At 39.5% G+C, this 20,964-nt stretch overlaps 3 protein-coding genes across 5 annotated transcripts in view; 2 read left to right on the forward strand and 1 right to left on the reverse strand.

Annotated features, from left to right (window-relative positions):
• Nucleotides 1-278: 278 nt before the first annotated feature.
• LOC128074421 (molybdopterin synthase sulfur carrier subunit-like) lies at nt 279-8,506 on the forward strand. Of its 2 annotated transcripts, XR_008203192.1 has the most exons (5): nt 279-377; nt 534-655; nt 3,408-3,554; nt 4,613-4,748; nt 8,398-8,506. XR_008203192.1 is itself a non-coding variant. In XM_052670244.1 (4 exons), the coding sequence occupies exons 1-3, from the start codon at nt 366-368 to the stop codon at nt 3,532-3,534; spliced, it is 261 nt and encodes an 86-aa protein (XP_052526204.1). In that variant the 5' UTR covers nt 279-365; the 3' UTR covers nt 3,535-3,554; nt 8,398-8,506. The 2 variants fall into 2 exon arrangements, 1 of the variants encoding a protein (XP_052526204.1); XM_052670244.1 differs by lacking the exon at nt 4,613-4,748.
• On the forward strand, nt 4,628-8,506 carry LOC128074419 (molybdopterin synthase catalytic subunit). The gene is made up of 4 exons (XM_052670241.1): nt 4,628-4,748; nt 5,518-5,671; nt 7,066-7,189; nt 8,398-8,506. The coding sequence occupies exons 1-4, from the start codon at nt 4,628-4,630 to the stop codon at nt 8,464-8,466; spliced, it is 468 nt and encodes a 155-aa protein (XP_052526201.1). The 3' UTR covers nt 8,467-8,506.
• Nucleotides 8,507-12,826: 4,320 nt separating this feature from the next.
• Nucleotides 12,827-20,964, reverse strand: part of ITGA2 (integrin subunit alpha 2) — a 68,549-nt gene continuing 60,411 nt past the window's right edge. For both annotated transcript variants that reach the window (XM_052670223.1, XM_052670224.1), the window contains 3 exons: nt 19,485-19,574; nt 16,524-16,640; nt 12,827-15,797 (listed from right to left, as the gene is read on the reverse strand). In XM_052670223.1, coding sequence (XP_052526183.1) covers nt 15,708-15,797; nt 16,524-16,640; nt 19,485-19,574 — 297 coding nt within the window. In that variant the 3' untranslated portion in view covers nt 12,827-15,707. The remainder of the gene's footprint in view (nt 15,798-16,523; nt 16,641-19,484; nt 19,575-20,964) is intronic.

Here is a 20,964-nt window from a genome sequence, read left to right on the forward strand (position 1 = left end):
AGACAGGTGACACCGTGCCACTGCAACCTTTGTACTCCAGAAAGGTTTTCAACAATGTTTTAACAGACTCTGGGCTTTGTAATATTAGGTATATCTATGATAAATATAAATGTATGAGAAGTTCCGTGCACTGAACGCGTAACATCTGCAACTACTTGCAAAGGCTGCACCCATCTCAAAATCTGCCTTTTAAGGTTCTGTTCCGAGAATTTACAGGCCATTCCAAACCGGACTCCCCGAAACGCAGCCCTGCCCTGCCTAAAACCCGGGGCCGGGGCCGGGGCTGCAGGCCGCAAGCGGTGGGCCGGGCCTAGGCGCGGGGGCCGCCGGGAGGCCGAGGGCGCCGGGCTGAGGACGGCGGCTCCATGAGCTGCCAGGTGAGTGCCGCCGGGCGGGCGCGAGTGGGCACCGGGCACTCCCCTGGTCTCCAGCGGGGGCATTCTCGGTTCTCGCGGCAGAAGCGTCGGGCGGAGCCGCCTGCAGTAAGCGCGGATCCACGGTCGCCTACAGAAACGTCCCCCTGTCGTCCCCAGGTGACGGTGCTGTACTTTGCCAGGAGCGCGGAGCTGGTGGGGCTGCGCTCCGAGAGCGTCTCTGTGCCGCAGCGGATCACCTCCCTCCAGCTCTGGGAAGAGATCGTTAAGATTCATCCCAGGTATCGGGGAAAGCGCCGCGTACAGGCGGTGCATAAAGCCTGACGTTCGTGGGGTGGAGGATTTGTTTGTTTTGTTTTAAGAAATACAAGTTCATCTTACAGGCTCGAGCTAGAGGCTGCAGCAGTGCTTTGGCATCAGAACAGCAGTGAACTTCTCTTTGTGTTGTAATAACCTCAAGTGAGCGTTTTGGCTGTGAGCCAGTTGCAAATACTGCTGCTTTACATCTACATTAAAAAGGCTAAATCCGATAAACGCACCCCACAGCTGGGTATTGGAGAGGTCTGAGGTCCTGTTGTCCAGGATGGCCTCCACAAAGTCACTGCATAAAGACAGAAAGCACTACCTGTGGAAAGGCCAGGTGTCCCAGGAGGGGATGCAGCCCAGCTGCAGCGATAAAGTAAGAAGGTCTGATCGTAGGCAAGTGTTTTTTGATCACTTACCTCTAGCTGTATTCTCAGTTTATGGCAGTCTCTGGAAGGCTAGTGAAGAAGGGAACTAAGGCCCTGGCCCAAGCTTCCTGCCAAACAACCCTTACACAAGAAATAGGCTCAGCTGTTTTCAGCCTCTTCTGACTGGGGGAAAAAAAGACACTCTTGATTGCATTTCACAGGGAGTCTTGTTTTTTGGGGGCGACAGCAAGAGTGCCTTCATTGGTCAAGGCTGAAGAGTGTGTTGGAGCCTACTGATGATAAATCAGATGCAGAAAGGTGTAGCGTCATTTAGTCAAAAAGAATAAAAGTATAGCGCATAACAGAAGTTACGGGCTTACTGCTGAATGCACCAGGATTTCCACCATTTTAGCTCTAGTTTTCTAGTTTCTTCCAAAGTTTTCCTTTGTGCTCAACACTTCTGTGCTCAAGCTAAAATGTTATGAGAAAAAGAATAAAAATTTAGCAATGCTGAGTGTTTCTAAAGGAGTTTTAGAAGAGGAAGGGATGGGTAGAATAAGATGGGTAAGTAGAGCTTTAGAGTAAGGAATGGATGTATTTTACTTTGCAACGTATTATTCTATTTGGTATCAGAAGCACTAGCACCTTTGACGGTTTATCGTAGTTTGTCAAATTCACCCTGTTTTGAAAGGTGACTTGCTGTCCTACATTTTGCATGTGCACATGCCTTTCACAGTGGCCTTCTTGGAAAATGCTTCTGTTCCTAGATTTTCTGGAAAAACTCAACATAATTGTAGGGCACTGACCACAGACTTCTATTCACGTTGCTAATGGATATTCAAACTGCAGCGTGAGCATACTTGACAATGCTCTTCTGTTCCACCCATTTTCCCCAATGAATTAACTTGCAAGTGACATTAATTAGAAACCATCCTTTTAATGGGCACTTCAGTTCCGTAGTTGTAGTCTGTTCTTTAATGGCTTGCTTTACTTTTGTACAGTCCCTCCCTTCAGTCTGTCCTCCAAGACAGCGCTACTGATTTTCGCTCAGACAGTGCCTTGCCTAGCTGGCTTTAGTCTAGCTGGCTGGTAGGAAATAAGTTGAATTTTACATGTACCCTTTTGGCATGCCTGCTTGTTTCTAGGCAGTGCAGCTATTCGCTGTCTGTGCCAGATTCTGTACTCTCAAACAATACAGTTATTATGCTGCATCTGCTAAAGTAAAAAGTTGGCATGATTTTCTAGTGCCTCAATGGTGTTGTCCTCATACTCTCTGTGTGACTGCACTTTGTTGTGAAAGCAAACCTTGTTTCATGGTATCCAGAGCTGTAGACTCTCACACCAACATCTCAGATGTGAAGGCCAACAGATATACGCAGAATCTGCAGAAATCACAGAGTCCTCACAGAATCACAGAATGGCCTGGGTTGGAAGGGGCCTCAAGGATCATGAATCTCCAACCCTCCTTCCACAGTCAGGGCCACCAGTCTCCACATTTAATATCAGACCAGGCTGCTCAGGGCCCCATCCAATCAAGCCTTGAACATCTCCAAGGAAAATGCACCCTATCTGCCCTCTTAGCAATGCTGTCACCCTCATCAGTAGCAGACTGCTGATCTGTAAGTACAGAAGACCAAAAGCCTTTTTGAGGTTACAGAACAAGAATAACAGTCTGACCACTGAATCTTCATGAGATCTTGAAAAACAAAGTATTGAGGGATGGTGTTCTTGACAAAAATTGCTGTGCAGTGCAACCACACTGAATAAGGAGAGCATTTCCTTTTAATCCCAAATCAGACAGTTTGTATATTCTTGAGTTATCTAGTTATTAGAAGCTTCTAAAGCGAGTCTGGCTTACGTTAGTTAATTTTTAATAAAATCCAGTGACAAATCCTGACTTTTGAAAATTGTCCTTAATTAGTTTCTCCCTAGCTCCAAGAAAAAAAAAAATATCAATGAAGTGGGTGCTTATAATGTATGGTATTTTTTTCTGGTGGCAGTGACAGGACCTGAGAGAATTGGCCTGAAACTGTGACAGGGGAGGTTTGTAGCACTGAGGTTGCTGTAGTTTGAGGAGCATCTGGACAGTGCACTCAGTCATGTGGTTTTGTCATTTGTTTTTTTGGGTGATCTTACTTGGAGCCAGGAGTTGGACTTGGTGATTCTTATGGGTCTCCTCCAAATCAGGATATTCTATGATTCTGTGATTTTGAGAAGTATATTGGAAGAGAGTTGCTTAAATCTCAGCAGCATTTACCTCAGTTGCCCCAGACTGTCTATCAGTTTGTTGTTAATGAAATCTCGTGGTTGAATGTAAACACTCTAATTAGAAACCTAACTGTGTTCCTGCCAATCCCCTCAGGCTTGCTGTCATCCGGGAGCAAGTGGTTTTTGCTGTTCGGCAGGAGTACGTGCTTCTTGGAGATCAACTTCTGGTCCTGCAGACAGGAGACGAAGTTGCAATCATCCCACCAATTAGTGGAGGCTGAATCTGTGCAAGTTCTGAGAGGTAGGTATCACTTCTTGCTTCACGTCCTGTAGAGGATCATCCAGTGTTAAAGTATCTGATGCATTCTGTACAATCTTTTTATAATATTTTCCTGGTAAGATTCTGAGATTTGGTATGCAATTATCCCCATCTACATCTGGTACTCTTTGGAGAAAGCGTAACTTTTGTTTCCTGCAGGAGAGAATTGCAGTGCTGACCACAAACTATAAGCTGTTGCATGAATAAATGATTAGCACACACAAGTAAACGGAATAAAATTGGCAATGAAGTCAAGCACTGTTTTGTTTTGTTTTTGCTTTTAGGTCTTATTTTCTTTGGTAGTTTTTTTCTGATTCTCAGTAGATATCCAGCTTGCATAAGTAAGATTTTTAACTGAAAAGATGCCACTTTTTAACATGAAGGATGATACAGAAGGAGAATTGTTTGCCAATTAAAAAAATACTTTGTTTTTTGCTGTCAAAGGGTCAAGCGTCTCTAGCACAGATTCGTGCTTTCCAGTGTAGCTTATTCTACTCCTGCTGCTCAGTCCACTTATATTCTTCCTCATCCTTAGATGAACTGGTAACTGGTGTATATACAAAGCATTTAGAAGTGGCACCAGTGTCATTGAAACAGCTGATAGGATGAAAACTTGCATGTTCTGGTGAGCATATTAAACTTTGAATTAAATGCAAGTTTAAACTGTGATTGATTATAGGATAAGACAGAAGGAATGGGCTGACAGGCTTACCAGAAATTTGCTAACATAGTGGTTTGTGCTAGTAGATTGTACTGTTGAACTGAACCTTGAACTAGTTCTTGTTTTGTCCTACTACACCAGACTTTCCTGCAAAGCAGGAGCCCATTTGCCTTAGAAAGAGATCTTCCCATGGTATTTGCACTTACTGTTCTCTCAGCAAGTCTGCTGAGAAGTGAATTTGCCATGAAGACTGGTCTCTTGGGGTGAGTAAGAAGATGGTACATGTTTTCTGAATAAATTGGGGCATCAGTATGGGATAAAAGGCAGTTGGCAAATGTTAGTACTGCCAAAAACAACTGCAGAATCTGTTTGGTTTTAGCCCTTCTAGGGAGCCATGGTTGAAAGAGAGGATGTGCCGAAAGATTTTATCAAGCTCAAGTCTGAAAAGCTGTCTGTAGATGAAGTGTCAGAACTGGTCATTTCACCATGCTGTGGGGCAGTGTCTCTTTTCATTGGTGAGTTTAAAGTTTTAGAGCTGGATCTCTGGATGTGTTAATAGTCTAATAAATGGAACCCAGCTTGTCCCACACCCCAAACTCGTGCTTCTCAAATAAATGCATTTCTGGACTGAACCCAGGACGTTTAGAAAACTCATTCTGAATTATTTAGAACAAGACCATGGCAACTCTTAAACAGTGCGTCGAGAGTGAGTGGTGAGAAGCTTCCCTGCTGGTGTGGCTGTTCTAGGACTGAATGGAGCAGCAGTGCTGGAGAGCAGTCCTGCTTATAAGTTACTCTGCTATTTCCCTGCACACAGTTTATTCAAGATGGAAAGTAGTGACTGCAATAAAACACAGGTACTCAACTGTGTGAAAACTGATGCAGTTCAGGTCTTGTTGAAAACAAAGTTTTGTTCTACCAGTGGGCCGGTGCAGTTTGAGTTTGCTGGCTCCACCCTGTTGTTTAAAATACGTGGTATAGATCTTCAAACTCTTTTTTTGCTTAAGCCTGAGTACCTGTGGGCTTTTAAGTACTAAGCACTTAAATAAATTAGCATAAAAGATGTTCCAGCTTTGAGCATTACAGACTGTGTATTTTCGTAATCTGTAGGCTTATTCCTTGTATATTGAAATTTCTTTTGTTTGAAGAATCTCTTTACATAGCCATAACTGGAGGAAGTCATTTATGTTTAGAGTGCTGTCCTTGGCCTTAGCAGGAGGTCCTGAGTTTTGCTCTGTTTTTTTTTTTCTGTTGCTTTCCTTTTATAACTGCATTTTTGTTTAGGTACTACGAGAAATAATTTTGAAGGGAAAAAAGTGATTCGCTTAGAGTATGAAGCATATGCTTCAATGGCAGAGATGGAAATAAAGAAAATCTGCAGAGATGTTAGACAGAAGTGGCCATCAGTCAAACATATTGCAATGCATCATAGACTTGGGTATGTACGGATAGACCATTCTTCTTCAAATGGTATACTAATCTTTGAATGACACTTGCATACTTGAAGGTTGTGCAGGAGTCTATAAAAGCTGTAAAGCATCAAAGCTTGCTACTGGATCGTGCTGTCAGTAAGGAACTAGGTTTCAGAAATAAAGTCTTGTTTTTCAAAATATTTTTATTAGTAGTATTTGCCAGAATCCATATTAAGCTGTCAGAAACCTCAATCCTGCTGTTATGGTTTAAGAGTGGAGAAAAGAGATCAAGATTTCCTTGCAGGAGAGAGCAGGCCATTATGTTTGTGAGGTTCTCTTCCACTGCTGCAAAGTGTTACTATTTTTTTTCCTGTCAAGTTTAAGTAATGGAACCTAAAATGTCAGAATATGAGGTTGAGAGAAAGGCATTGTAATTGCCAGTCATACTTGTAAAAATATCTCTTGTTATTCCTTGCATTGGATACACATTTTTTAATTGGATATAAACCATAGAATGGTTTAATATAGTCCTAAGCTTTCAATGTTCATCAGATTTTTGGCTGAAACTAGCAGGATTGGCATTGTGTGTTGCAAATATTTGTTTCCTTTTTTTTTTTTCTTTTTTTTTCCCCGCAAGAAGAACTTAGAATGAGATCACAAAGGTTAATATTAACTCTGAGGGGTAGTTTCTTTGGATTTCTTCTACAGTCAACAGAGACAGGAATTAATTCTCTCTGAAGAGCAACTCAGAGTATTTGAACTTAGGTTTTTCTCTGAGCTGTTTGCCAATGCAGTGTTGCTAAGTAGAGAGGGTTGGAAGGCAGCTTTTGGGAGTACTACCCTTGTGAGGAGTAGTACAAAACCTTGTGCAACTTCTGTTAGCTAAGTAAAAATGACCCACCAAATAGAAAAAGAAACATACTTTGAAATCAACATTTCTCAAAACTAAAGTTATGCTGCAAAATCTGTGTACTTTGAGACACATAGTATCTTTTTTCACATATCATCTCAGTTTGCATAAGAATTTCTGATATTTTTAGTTAGCTTCCTGTTCCAGACCTGTTACTGTTCATTATTAAGCCCAACTTCTGGAGAGTTTCCTTTGTTGCAAGATAGTAATTTTCATCTCTTAATTCCATGGACTTATTTTTAAAAAAGAAGAAAAAATAGAAAAAAAAAAACCTGTGACTGGTGGTTCTATTTATTTTAAAGCATGGAATTCCTGCATCTGATGTTGATTTTAGATGTGGTTTCCTTTCTGTTTAAATGTGCATAATCTTTTGGACATGGCTTGACAGTTGCTCAGTGTGAATGAGTCAGGAGTGCATGTGACCAGAATACTGATGTGACACGGGTACAATCTTTGGGTGCTGTAGATGTTAAGCATTAGCTAAAACTTCTGTTGTTGTTCTCTCTCTAGCGTGGTTCCAGTAACAGAGGCAAGTGTAATTATTGCAATCTCGTCTCCACACAGAGCAGAGTCCCTTGAAGCTGTAACACATTGCATCAACAGTTTAAAAGCATTTGTCCCAATATGGAAAAAGGTATGTTTGGGACAAATTTGGTTCTAGCCACTGCAAGGATCTTAGACACTGCAAGGATCTGGACTGCTGCTGGCTCTTAGGGAAGGAGCCATAGTGTTATGGGCAGCAGTTGCTCCTGAAGAGATGCTTTTTTCTTTTTTTTTTAACTTTAATGCAACCAGGCCTGAATGTGGCATTCAGGGACCAGGAAAACCCTCTCTTGCTTGTGCCTCCCAGCTACTCTTCTTCTTAATGCCTTTCTGGGGTAAGAGTGAAGGATTCTTGAGCTCATCTCTTCTGAGTAAAGTTCAGTTCTGCATATACTAGTGGAAGCACTTAGAATGTATTGTCTTGGATGGCATTGCAGTTTGCAAGTGGAAGTGGCATTTCTTTCTATTTTTCTCTCATCTCTATGGCTATGGATAGGCACAAAGCATTAAGAAGCAGGACACAGACATATAGCAACAGCACAGAGTGAAGGAGTATTCAGTGGTCTGAAAGCTCATTTAGAGACACAATAATGTGTGTAGAGTGCAGCCTAAGTCTAGAAAGAGCCACATTGCATAACCACAGGATTACATGCAATTGGTGGACATTACCTCTGCCTTCTCTTACTTTCCAAACTTGGCATGTAGTAACAGTGGTTTCTTGAGTTGCTCAGTGTAGAACAGTATCTTCCGTATCACTTTTCTGACACCTACTTCAGGAGACTGAAGTTACATGATTCCAGAAAGAATAATTGGGTTCACAACCCTGCTAAATTTGCTACTTGGGACTGGACTGCTGTTGGGTAGTCCAGTCTATCCTGAAGATGTAATGCTGTATTTTGAGACTTGGTGTCATTTTTTTTTTTTTTTTTTAAACACATTTTCTAAACATTTAAACACTCTAATTCCTAAAATGATGGTAGTATTTAGGACACAAGTGCTGTGTACTATACAGCTTCTGCATCCTTTCTTCTAAATCTCTTTCTTTAAGTGACTTCAATATAGATGAGGCCTTCTAAATGTAATGGGTTCAGCTCCAGGTTCAGCATGTGCCCACATGTAAGTCAGTGTTTTCTGAAGATGATCCCCCTTTTCTGTTTGCCAGCTAAGTATAGTGTAGTCCTGATGTGGTCAGCAAATAATTGCAAGATGGCTGTTGAATTGTTTGGCCTGGCTTATGCAGGCTGTGACTGTATGTAGTGGACTCCCACAATATTTCTCATTCTTTGTTTATATTCACAGGAGATTTATGAGGACAAGTATTCTTGGAAGGAAAACAAGGAATGCTTTTGGACAAATTCAGAAAAATAACTGTACTCTTTTATAAATAAAGTGTTACTGCTCCTAATGAGTATTCTGTTCTAGCTTTGAGTTGTTCTTACATAGAATCTATGTGATCTTAAGCAATTGTAATAGGCATTTCAATCTGAATAATTTAATCAGGACTGTATGAAATTAATGAGCAGTAGTTAGGATTTTCTTAAAGTGTTAAGTGTTCTTAAATCCTTTGAAAACATGGAGTCAGTTTTTAAAACTATCTTTCCTAAAATTCATGGCTGCAAGACATTTAATCCTCTGTGATACATACTGCTTTAGTTCTTCTGTGTTTGTAGTCTTTGTTTGCTGTTTTCATGAGAGGTCACAACAAGACAATTGGATACTAATACTCTGCCAGCAACAAACTTGCACTAGCAATAGCACATAAACTTGTATTTACCTAATGATGTCTAGACATGATTGATTTTGAAGGAGTTTTTTTGGATGTGTAATTTTGTGATTCTACAGGAAAAACATCCTCAAGAATAAGTTTAATTAGATTTAGAAGTTTGACCTAAGGCAAGTTAGGATGCAATGTCATCAGAATGGATTAGTTGTTGAAAGAAAAGTTAAATCTATTGCGTATGTACATTGCAAGGAATTCACAGCTTATATATGCCTTTAAATTCACATTTACATTTTTAATAGTTTTTCACTTATGTTTTACAGTCTAAGAGAAAAGGACGGACATAGTATGCCTGTTCTTCCACTGTGGACAATAGGCTGCTTATCTGATTAGAATTGTTTTCTTTATATTATTCCGTACCGCAAAGCATGGTAGATGTTAAAAGTTCAAGGTGGCATTGTGTGTGATATTTTTACTAGTGGCAAATGGCAGATTTATCTAATTGTTATCGATGTAGAGAAGAAAGGTATTCTAAGAAAAGGGGAATGCAGTTAAGTAAAATCATTTTTACTGAAGCTGATATATCATTTCATAACACAATACTTAAGCCTCAGCTGTATGAATCCGTTTCATTGTGTCTGCAATAAAAACCTTCACAGCTGCTAGCAGCACAAAATGAAACTGGAAAAATAGGCAGTGATCGTTTTCCCCAGTGATGTCAGTCATTTTTAATGCTTAGTGATGGTTACTGTACTGGGTTACATAAACCCCAGAAAAGCACGCAACTTCAGGTAAACAGGTGGTTAAACTGGTTAAAGCTTTATAGCTTGCTGCTGCACTTTCCCTCAGTGGGAGTTCTTCCTCTGAAGGACAGCAGTTGCTCCTTGTATGCATGTGTATACACAGTCTTCAAACCATGTTGGCTCTATTGTCTAGGCAGAGCTGAACAAGTTAAAGGTTGCATGGATGTTGGAGAGAAGCCCCCTGTTAATTTGAGTGTCATTTTTGGTGGGAATTGTATGGAATCCTGACTACAGATCACTTCTTCAGACAAGTAATTATTTTTGTTCTTAAAAAACAAACAAACAAACAAACCCAAAAACCAATAAAAAACAATCAAAGACACAAACAGTTTCCAGTGTTTTTGTGTTTTTGCACATTAATTTGTTTGTTGTTACTATGCAACTGATTAATTTCAAGCAAATGGCTAGCTTGCCTTGTGATGTAAGGTTTATGATAGAAGTAAAGCCTGTACAATTTTTACATGCTCAAGTTGTGCTTTAATGCAGGAAGACTGATACTTAGAAGAGTTAAATTGTACTTGGAGCTCTACAGATTCAGAGAACCTTAGGATGATATAGGTTGGAAAAAACATTCAAGATCATCAAGTCCAATGATTGAGAGCAACTCCTGTGTAAGGCAAACTCTGTTGCCTTCGTACTTCTCTGGTGCTGCAGTCTCTTTGAGGATTTGTCCAGGGTGACCTTAAGTGCACCTTCTCCTTCAGCAATGCAGCTGGGACAGAGGGTGCAGAAAAGAAGAGAAAGAATAATGGTGTACTTCCCTGCAGTGACCAGGAACAATGAATGGAAGAGATGTTGTACTGAGTCACAGCTGAGTGCTACAATGTGTGTATGCTGCCATGGTCAAAACAATGAAATGTCATTTTATGTCCCTAGCTGTGCATGAGGCAAGTAGTGCTTTGTTCTGGAACAATGATGCATCAGTATTGTGTAACTTTGGGTTCTTCTGCTGGCATCTGAAAGCAAAATGGAAAAGTCCCTAGGAGGGATGATGTGCATAGAGGTAAAATGTATGTAACTGAAATGTAAATACATAACCTGAACTATTTGTTCAGGCTCCTTCTGTTGTGCTACACTCTGCTAGAGAAATTATTTTAAGATGGCAAATTACTCTTCTCTACCATAGCTGCCTGAGGCTATGTCTAGAGCAACCCAGAACTGCTTCCAAATTTCCAGGCCTGGGGATGAACTTCAGCTGCTTAACTGCATGTCAGAGAAAGATGCGGCTGCACATGTCCTGGTTTCACAGAACTAGGCTGCTGGATGAAAACTACCGAGTGTTCTGATGAATATGAGCTGGACAACAGAACAGTATAAATGCAGATCTTGTTGTCTGGGATGAGTGCAGCTTTTTCTCTGATTTGACTATAAGTGAAGGTAATCCTACCTCATTGCTGCTCTTCCAGCTGTGTCACAGTAAGCTATAGAGATGAGGCTGTGAGGAGAGATGGATGTTCCTGGAAGCAGACCCTGTAAACCAGAAGGTAAATCTGTCACTAGTGTAGTGACCTGCATGACAAAGGGTACACTGGGGGTGAAGAACGTGTCTTCAGAATGAGAATTTGTCCTTCTGAAATGTCTTGGATTTGACTGGTGATATTTAAATAGACTGTTCCCTTTGTCTGTACATCAGCATTGCATAAGTTTAAGTTTCCTGCATCAAAACTTTTCATTTTGCTCTGTTCACAAGAGAAGCTCAGAATGACACATTTTGAAAACACAATGTGAAAATGCAACTGATGGAAGAGACACCTACCCAGGAGATGGCAGCAGAGGGACAGATGTGTGTGTGGGCAGCGGCCTGGGAGCACAGTCGCGCTGTGCTGGGCTCCATCTGCAAAATACAGGTGCTCACTTCTGTAATCCATGAAACTACCACTGTTGTACTCAGTAATGAGGCCTTTAAGTTACTCAAGTTTAAAGTAAGCTGGCTTTTCTTTCAGCTCACTTTGCCTTTAGCTGTTCAGGGAATTTCTGCTTCACAGACTATCTAATCATAAAATCATAGGCAGGCTTAGGTTGCAAGGGTCCTTGAAGACCCTCTAATTCGACCCTCCTGCCATGGGTGGGGTTCCCACCCACCCGATCAGGTTGCCCAAGGCCTGTCCAACTCGGGGCCCTGAACACCTCCTGAGATTAACTTCTTTGTGTAGCCTGTGCTAGTGCCTCACCATGCTCTGAGGACAGAATTTCTGCCTAATGTCTGATCTAAACCTCACCTCTTTTAATTTAAAGCTATTTCCCTTTGTCCTATTACTATCCACGTAAAAAGTCAGTCTTCCTCCTTCAAGTATTCTCTTCAAGTACTACTAAAACTGTTGATGGAGTATAATGAAAGTAACTTCGCCCTAAGCTCTGAAAACTCAGTTTTGGGCTTCTCCATTAAGTGCTGTCTTGCAGAGGTGTGTGAAGAAAGAGTTAAAAATAGGTGGGTAACTATAAGTGAGCATATCTAAGGACAGTGATTTTCTTGGTCCAGATAATATGAGTCATGTTACAAAAATTAGCATCCTTATATATTTTGATAGTGATTCTGTTTTAAAAGTTTGATTTCTGCTACTTCGAGAGAAAGAGGTAAATCACTGTTAAAACTACTAACACGTCAAAGCCTGTGACTGCCTATGAAAAATGAATCATAAGTGAAGGCACAAAGGTTGATTGAAAAGATAGGACTTGGCTTTTCTGAGGTTGTGTAAATTATGTATGCTTTATTACCTTTAAAGGCAACAATAAATTGAGGTAGTTAACTATCGATTTCATATTTGTATCATTTCTTTAATATGCAAGGTTTTGTTGCTCTCTAGTTTTGTATATAACAGATAATACATACTAGTTAGTAGATAAGGAAGCTGGATTTCAGTTTTCCTAAACAGCAAAATGGGGTGAATGACAGAATCTCATGCCTTAAGATCAGAAACATTTGATTCTATTTTGTGGAAATTCTAAGGTTTGTAGCCGTAAAGTATATAGACACAAAGCATGGGGCTGGCAGAATACGGTGCAATTTCATAGAAAATAGAAAATAATCATATGCATATAGGAAGGCCTGGTGCTGGTGCAGCTTTGTATACCTCACAGAGTCACCACCTTAGGTTTTTTTGCTGTGTGCTATTGGAATAATTACATATTTGACCCATTTTATGCAGTGCTTTTTCAGTAGCGTTTCTTTCCTTTAGAGTGCTGTATAAAAATAACCGAGTCTCTGTTCAGCAGTATTCTTGTTTTTATTATTATGATGCTATTAGGCCTTCAGGTAGGCACCACAGAAATACAGTCCCTGCTCTCAGAGAGCTTACACACTAGTTTTCAGAAGTCTGTTTGCTTATAAACTCTCTTTTCCATCTACATCTAGTCTCATGTGAAACTCCACGTTTAGACTTTATTCTAGTACTTCCAGAAGTCAGCAGCTAGATTCAATTCTAAGGTCAAATATACCTTGAGATTGTTGAAAAGAGTTCCTGACTTCTCTGCTGCAAGCACAAACAGAAGCACATGCTGAAGTCCAACATTTTGAGTATTATTTCATTTGCAACATGCTATTTTTTTAAAAAAAAAGTAAAACTAAAAAATCCATAATACAAAATATACATAATATTTCCAGCATTATTTGTGGCTGTGCCAACTTAACTTAAAAGTGCAGTAAAGTAACCCATAGCAAAAAACTGAACTAGCCAAGTATTAATTATAAAAGAAAAATAAAACTAGTAACTTGAAGTGGTTAGGATAGAAAACTTACACATTGTTATGCTTTCCCTTTATTTCAGGGAAAGTATTATTCCAAGGATTAAGAGGACTCCTGTTGTCTGGGACAAAATAAAACCTATTGTAGACTGGTGAGCAGAATTGTTGCTGTCTATGAACTGTTAAATAACCAAGACGTTGGGTGTCAGATATTGACCTGTATTTCACACCTGTGATTGAAGAAGTAAGTCTGGCTCACTGCCTACATCCTTTCCTGTATGGCAACATGAGAAATGACAGATGCTACAGTCTGCTTTGTTGTGAAATTCCTCCTATGGCCTTGATTATATGACCCTCGCACATGTAGGTGTAGGATTTTGTTTTCTTCCTTACAACTTTATACAGTGATTGAGACAGACAAATTTTTATCTTTACTTTTAGAGCATTTGCTTGCAGGGTTCATAACTATAAGTCAGGACCACATTCTTTAGGTTTGAACATTTGCTTTTTAAAAAAAAATTAAAATAATTGTTTTGGTCACAAACTCAGCTAATGGCAACAATCTTGTCTGACAGTCAAGATCAGAATCCAGCTTGTTTTTCAGAATGTTAAAAAAACCTGAACAAATGTATAACTTTCAATTGATACAAAATAAATCCAAAACGCATACAATTATAGTGAGAACAATCCAGCTGTCACTGCAAATGAAGCTGTTATTTGCCAAAGAGATAATTGTCTCATGACTGATTAATCTTTAGTGATTTAAAAAAAAGACTGAATAAAATTTCCAAACACACTCAAATGTAATTTTTTAAACATCCCACAGAAAATAATTCTAGAAGTGCCTAACTGTATTCACAAACTAGTTTTTGGGGAAAGAAAGCGTAACTTCAGGTCCTGTATCAGTTAGGCACATTTGAATGTTTTACTCTTCAAGTAAATCACATCAAATCAGAAACAATCTTAGTTATTTGGCAGCATCCATCAAGACAACACATGTGTCTTCTGTCACAACTGCACTTAAGTAACCACCAGCTATGAAAGTGAAAGGCAGACAGAAGGCCAAATCCCCTGACTGTTACCAGTCTTACAGGGCCTTCTGACTTATCTATCATTAAAACTGGGCAGCACATGATAAATTTGACGTGTGTAGCTTACACAAAGACCCAACTGTGCTCAGAGTTCCTGCAGAGCTTTACAGTACTTTATTATGTAAAATACAAGCTAATTTCCTCAAGACATGAAGACAAAGAACCAAATAAAAAAAAGACAGGTATGTAGGTCACACTGAACTTTGGTCTCCTGGAGGGCACAGAGATACTTAAAAAAGCAAGTGCAGTGTGTAATTTATCACAGAATCACCAAGGTTGGAAAAGACCTACAAGATCTTCTCCGTCTTCTGTCCTAACATGTGCATACGACCTCAGTCATATCCCCTTTAGCTCAACTCATGCACTTACTATTGCAAAATCTTCCAGTACAGAATTAAGGGCAAGATTTTGACTCTGTTCTCTATTTATGCCAAAGCTAAACTGATGTCAGGTGGCCTGCGCACATAAAGCCCAGCGTAACAGTATTGGTAGTTCTTCTCCAGATGAAATTTGAAAGCCAGTCATAACATGACAGAGAACATGGTGTAAGTGATTATGAAATTCTTATTTTCTTCTCAGAGACAGCATTCAGAAGGCAGTTACATGTATCATTTGGCAGTATTTTCCAAAAACAGTATACTTCAATAATTTGTGACCTTAGTGCAAGAAAATGCTGACCTTTTGGAACAGTATGCCCATCCAGTTGCTCTGTAGCACACAGATACATGTCTTCTTACATAGTTCTCACTTCATAGATTAGTTAAGACAAAGGTTTCCTTGTATGAATTTGTGTAAAACAATAAGGATGGAGCTAGTCAATGAAAAAATGAATTTTTTTCTCCCAGTCTGGAAGCAGTATTCACCACACATTCATCATCAACGTAATAGAAAGTGTCCTTTACACATATGGTACTTGTCAACTGAATTACGAACTGATGCTGTTCAACAATAATCTGAAATAAATTGTTCTGTTTCACTCTGCAGTGGATCAGGAGAAGTGTTGCTGGCACAATACGTTACTGTAAACTCCGGACCTGCCAGTTCTAAGGGCTAAGTTTGTTTGAAAGGCAAAAATATACAAGAAAAGGCACTATAAATCACTTTTGAAAAAACAAAACCAACAAACTGTCCTGCAGTTACTCTTATAATAGAGCAGAATCTGTAAAATATTTTCATCTATAAAAAAAACACCAACACTTTAATTAAAAATGTTTAAATGTTATTAAGCTTTAAGGCACTCCAGCTGAAGAACAGATTGGATCACAATTTCTATTGGTGGCTCAGATCCTCTCTCTTTATCCACATAATACATCTTCAGTCTTTGTCTTTTGTGAGTTCTGTAATTTCATCGATATCTTCTATATCCTGTGTCATTTTTTCATACTGTCTCTTGAAGAAGCCAAACTGTGAGGAGTATGGATATAACACCACATTACAGTCAGTCATCAGTACTTATATTTCTAGGTTAAGCTAAATACTGTGATGGAAGAAATGCATGATATGTGCATGCACACACATCATGGAGTGTTTGATTTGTAGATGATTCCTAACTGTAGAGAAGCTGGACCTTAATTTCCTGCCTGGGGCAACAAATGCCAAAATAGTAGTGCTGAACAGCCAGTCTCCCTGCCAAGATAAAGGGATATCTAGGCTGTCTTGGTGTGCCAGGGTCCCCCAAGAACTAATGCTCTGGCATGAACAAAAGATTTTCCTTTCCTCTTATCAAGGTATCCTTTGTAAATCACTTTTTGCTGTCACCCTTCTCTGTTCTTTTTGCCTGTTCAGCATATATTCTGTCCTTGCTTCTTTTCCCCAAACTTGCTCACTGAAAATACGGTTGGTGAACTGTGGAGGGAGATAGGGAGAGGGACAAAAATGCTGCTGCTCTCATTTTAAGGAACTGGCAGCACATTTATCATTTTCACACTGCCCGTGTCTATGGTGATTCACTTCAGCATTTTGATTTTAAAAGCTCCCATCAAGAGTGGAAAGCCAATGCAGTATTATTCTTGTTACTAAACTGCGTATGCAGTTTTGTTCAGCGCTAATAAAGAGAGGTTCCAAAGAAAACAGCCCACATGTACTTATCCTGTTCTGCTTTTCTTTTTAAGAATATAAACACCTACTTACTTTCCATAAAACAGCAACCAGTACTAACAGCAAGAGGAGTCCAGCCAATATACTGCCAATCACAACACCAATTGGTATCTCAGCTTTCTCATCCGGCTTTATTATTGTAACTGGGATCTGAAAGCAGAGAGATGTGGTAGGGGTTAACATTTTCACAGCATGTAAAGCAGGATTTGTAAACCAGGAACTTATTAAGGATAGCTGTAGTGCACGCATGCCAAGATCAGTGACTGGAGCACACCAGACAACAGCAACCTTTTCACTGGGGTCCACAGGCACCTGCCTGCACCACAGTAGCACTGGACAGTCGAAGATTAGGAGCTCTCATCATTCTTAGCCATATACAACAGGCATAGAAACAATCTCTTCATGTCAGCTTTCTGTCTTTTTGGTAACAAGGGTACTTTCAAAGTTATTCCCAGAGCATGGACACCCTGCTACTACGTAAACCACAGATACTGACATGCAGGCTGGGAACAGCTGTGCTTACAACCCCGTCTACCCAAAACAGACTTCATCTGCATCAGCTAGAGAAGGACTACTTCCAACTGAGTTTTCATACTCCATTCTCTGTAGTGGGCAGCCATTAGAAACAATATTAATTGTTAGATCTTCTGGTATTAATCTGTGTTCTCCTGAGTTAGCTTCAAGAATTTGCAGTAAGACATAGGGGTCAAACAGAAGCCTCTAGGACATCTGTGCATCCCAGGAAATACCAGAGAGCTTGCAGGATAGCATACAGTGTCTGGAAGTTCATTTTCAGGTGATACCCTATCTAGCTGGATTGCATATGACCAGCTATCTAGTTTCACATAATGTAGTGGCACAAGGAGATACTGCTGTAATATTTATGAACTGTCAAATCTTTGGAATGATGTGCGTTTAGCATGAAGATTTTTTTTTCTTTCCTTCCTGAAACATGATAAAAGAAGTCATGTCAGTTTACTTTCTCAGGGTTGCTTGCTCAGTGCATTTGTCTGGGGTAATTTAATCTTAAGCTTTCCGGGAAACTTGCACTGAGCTGACATCTCAGTGATTTAAGTCATTTCTGCTGGAAAGCTCTACTGTTGTGTTAGGTGTGGCTCTATGTATTCATTTCACTGAGGCAGGCTGGCTTTATGTATTCTCTAACAGAGTAGCTGTAATGATGATTATAGCAGGTTAACATTCTGTCCTCCAGCTGGCAGTACTTCCCAACAAGGAAAGAATCTGAAAGCTTTTACGCAAAAGTATCAAGCAGTTTCTCCACATAACATCACAAGGTGATATTAATTAATTTGACTACATAGCAATCTAATTCATCATAATTTTAAAAAGGCAATCTCATTTCTACATGCAGTCTGTCTGGTTAGAATTCACCTCATCTATTGCTATACCTACAGAATAGCCATTGGTTTCCCATGGAAAAAGATTGGCCTTATTTTAGGACATCATTCACCTTACCTATTTCTAGCAATCACCTTTAAGATGTAATTAACTGCATCACAAATATACCTATTCTTTCTACTGGTAAGAGTTAATAGAAGTGCTAACTGTTGTATGGATTTTTAATGTAGATACTAAGTTAGATGAATCCTACCACTCTAGCTGCTTTTCTAAAATAACAGTATAAGTTGGAAACAAATTCAGATTGCCACTGCACGGTCCCATTCCAAAGAAAGAGTGAAGGGACAGAGAGTGGCCATCATTTCTGGCCTGCCATGCTATGTGACCAGTTCTTGATGCTGGCTCCAACACTGAGGTGGCAAAGGGAATTGTCCTAGAAGAGTCTATGGTCCACTGCCCTTTACCAGCTGGCACATTTGCCACGTCTTCTCACAGGGCAAGAACCTATTAAGTAAAGATGGGACTAAACTTCACCAGAACATAATGTGGATAACTTTCATGGTCTGCTCATCCACCATGTCAGAGCAGTAAAAGTCTCAGGGGCAGATATTTCAATGGTTGGCTGAAAAAACTACCTTTTGTGTGTCAGCTGACTTAAACAAGAATCACTGAAATAGGTACATTCTGAAATCACTGACAATGATGCTGGAAATGCAAATTTGGTATGACTGTGTTCCAGCTGTACAAGAATACACAGCCAAATATAATCTATGAACTAGCTAAAAAGCCTGTACAATAAGTGGAATATTTGTACTGTATGTTAATGGGTTTCACCTTTTGGCAGAAATACTATGTCACAAAACAGAGATTCCCAGCAGACTTCAAATACAGGTAATGTAATTTTTCTGCAAAACCATAGCATTACTTACAGATCTATACATATTTTTGCCTTCTTCAGGGATTTGAGGCTTCCTTGGTTATAAAAAGATCTGTTTAGAGGTTCTCTGCAAAAACTGAATTATCCATGAGAAAATAATGACAAAAATAGTACTGAAATATGGTCTCATCATCACTTTGAGATAGGTCAATCAGTTACTGTTTTGGTACATACTTAACTGAATATTCCATTGCCTGTGAATGGACTATACCACGTTTTCTTGAAGATGTTTGACTCCCTTAACAGCTTACTTTGGTCTTCAAAGATCTGTCTGCAAACTCCAAACCTACTACAAACCTACGTTATGGAAGTAAGACTAAAAACTAGATTTGGTAAAATGTTTCCCAGAGCTTATTTATCTACAACAATTAATTCTATTGAAGAAAGAAGTTCAGTTTGATCTCTTCATGCAGAGGAAGCTGAATGAAATTCCTAAGTCTTTAACTGCGTTTGCTGATACTTCTACAATCGTTTTAAAATCTGAAGATTTTATCTCTGCTTTAGGTATTAGTCAGATGAAATTAAAATGTTTTCATAACTTACAGAAGTTTGTATGTAGCCAAAAGAATACATTAGTTCAACATATTTATTTATATGTCACAAGAGGTTGAAATTTGCTATGTACTTCTAAATATCACTGTAATATCATCAGTTTAACACAGTAAGAAAAAAAAAAATTCTAATTATCCATCACTTACAGTTAGGGTATTTTCTCCAATTATAAATAAATCAGTATTATGCACATTGATTTCTGCCTCAGCAAAGAGTTGCAACGTCTGGAAAGTGGACTGAAAGAGAAGATTAACAAAAATTATAAAGCTCTGTTGCAGGACAACTCAATTAGAGTACAGACTTTTTAAAAACTCTTGTTTTTAAATCTTCATAAGTCTTCAGAACCATAAGAAATTCACAGTATTAAGAACAAGATAGTGCATCTATGAAAGCAATTATGTAATGCTGACAATTTCTTTATTTTGTTTTTATTTATTAGCAGTAAAACTGTAAAACTCTCCCCCTTTTATCTTCTTTAACAGATCAAATGAAATAATCTTCTTTAACAGATCAAATGAAATAGAATAAGTAAAATTGTTTTTATAGTTATTTCAAAGCTATCGCTGCTGATAGCTGGGAAGAAATGAGAAAAATATAACAGTGAAAAAGGGAGAAATCTCTCTGGCTTTTGAAAGAAATGGAAACTGGATGTTCTCTCCCTGTTTTTCCTCATGACCTCTACCCAATTCTTCTCTCTTTTTCCCCCTTTATTTTTTTCCTACCACTGTCTGTTCCTCTCCACTGCTTAAATTCTGACCTCATGTCCTCAGCTTAAACAAAGAAGACAAAAATCCAGGCCAGTTCCCATTTGAAAAGGGACCATGTGCCAGATACCACTTCCTTTGCAAAAGCATCCAGCTCAGTGCTGCTCTTATTCCCATGCCACCTCCCATGTCCTGCTAGCATGCTGGTCCCAAATTCTGCAGTGTCACTGGAGACAGCTTCTGGTTTGTAAGACTGCTTGCCAGTCATCTCAGATGCAATGAGCTCTTTGTCCTTTTGCCTCCTCAGCCTTTTCTCTGGTTCTGAAAACCCTACCGCTACTGCAAGTTCAGGTATGGTGGGTTTGACACTGGGAGTGTGAGCTACTGTGATCTCACAGCCATCAGTGTGCACTGAATGGACCACAGCATACAGCATGCCTTGCGCCATGGCAGGCTGTCCTGCAAACCTGAAAACTGGAAATCTGCCCAAGCATGTTTCAAAACACCTTCCCAATTCTTAAACACATCTTTCTTTGCTTTGTTTAGCAGGTAATGTACCAGGAAATCTTACGTCTTCATCCTGGACTAGGGTGATGATTTGCATTTTTGGCTGTTTGTACGAGTATTTGCTGAACATTCACAGTCAAATAGAAAACAACAAAATGGGAGAAAACAACAAAACTGTCATTTTCCATCTTCCTTTCTCATCTCTGAGTGGTAAACAAATTGTTTCTAGGCACTGTCTTGTACAAGTAACAACCTTTTATCTGGATCTCCACCTTCTGCACATCTGTCAGCACTAACAAATGCTCTTGACCCAGCCAATTTGAAAAACACCATCTTTAAACATAGGCAGATGCTTTTCTTCACATACTTGCATAAGTACATTACATTATCAGCCTGACCTTTTCCTTTTAAGAGC

This window comes from Tympanuchus pallidicinctus, unplaced genomic scaffold, assembly GCF_026119805.1.
Source record: "Tympanuchus pallidicinctus isolate F22 unplaced genomic scaffold, pur_lepc_1.0 scaffold9, whole genome shotgun sequence".
Lineage (NCBI taxonomy): Eukaryota > Metazoa > Chordata > Aves > Galliformes > Phasianidae > Tympanuchus > Tympanuchus pallidicinctus.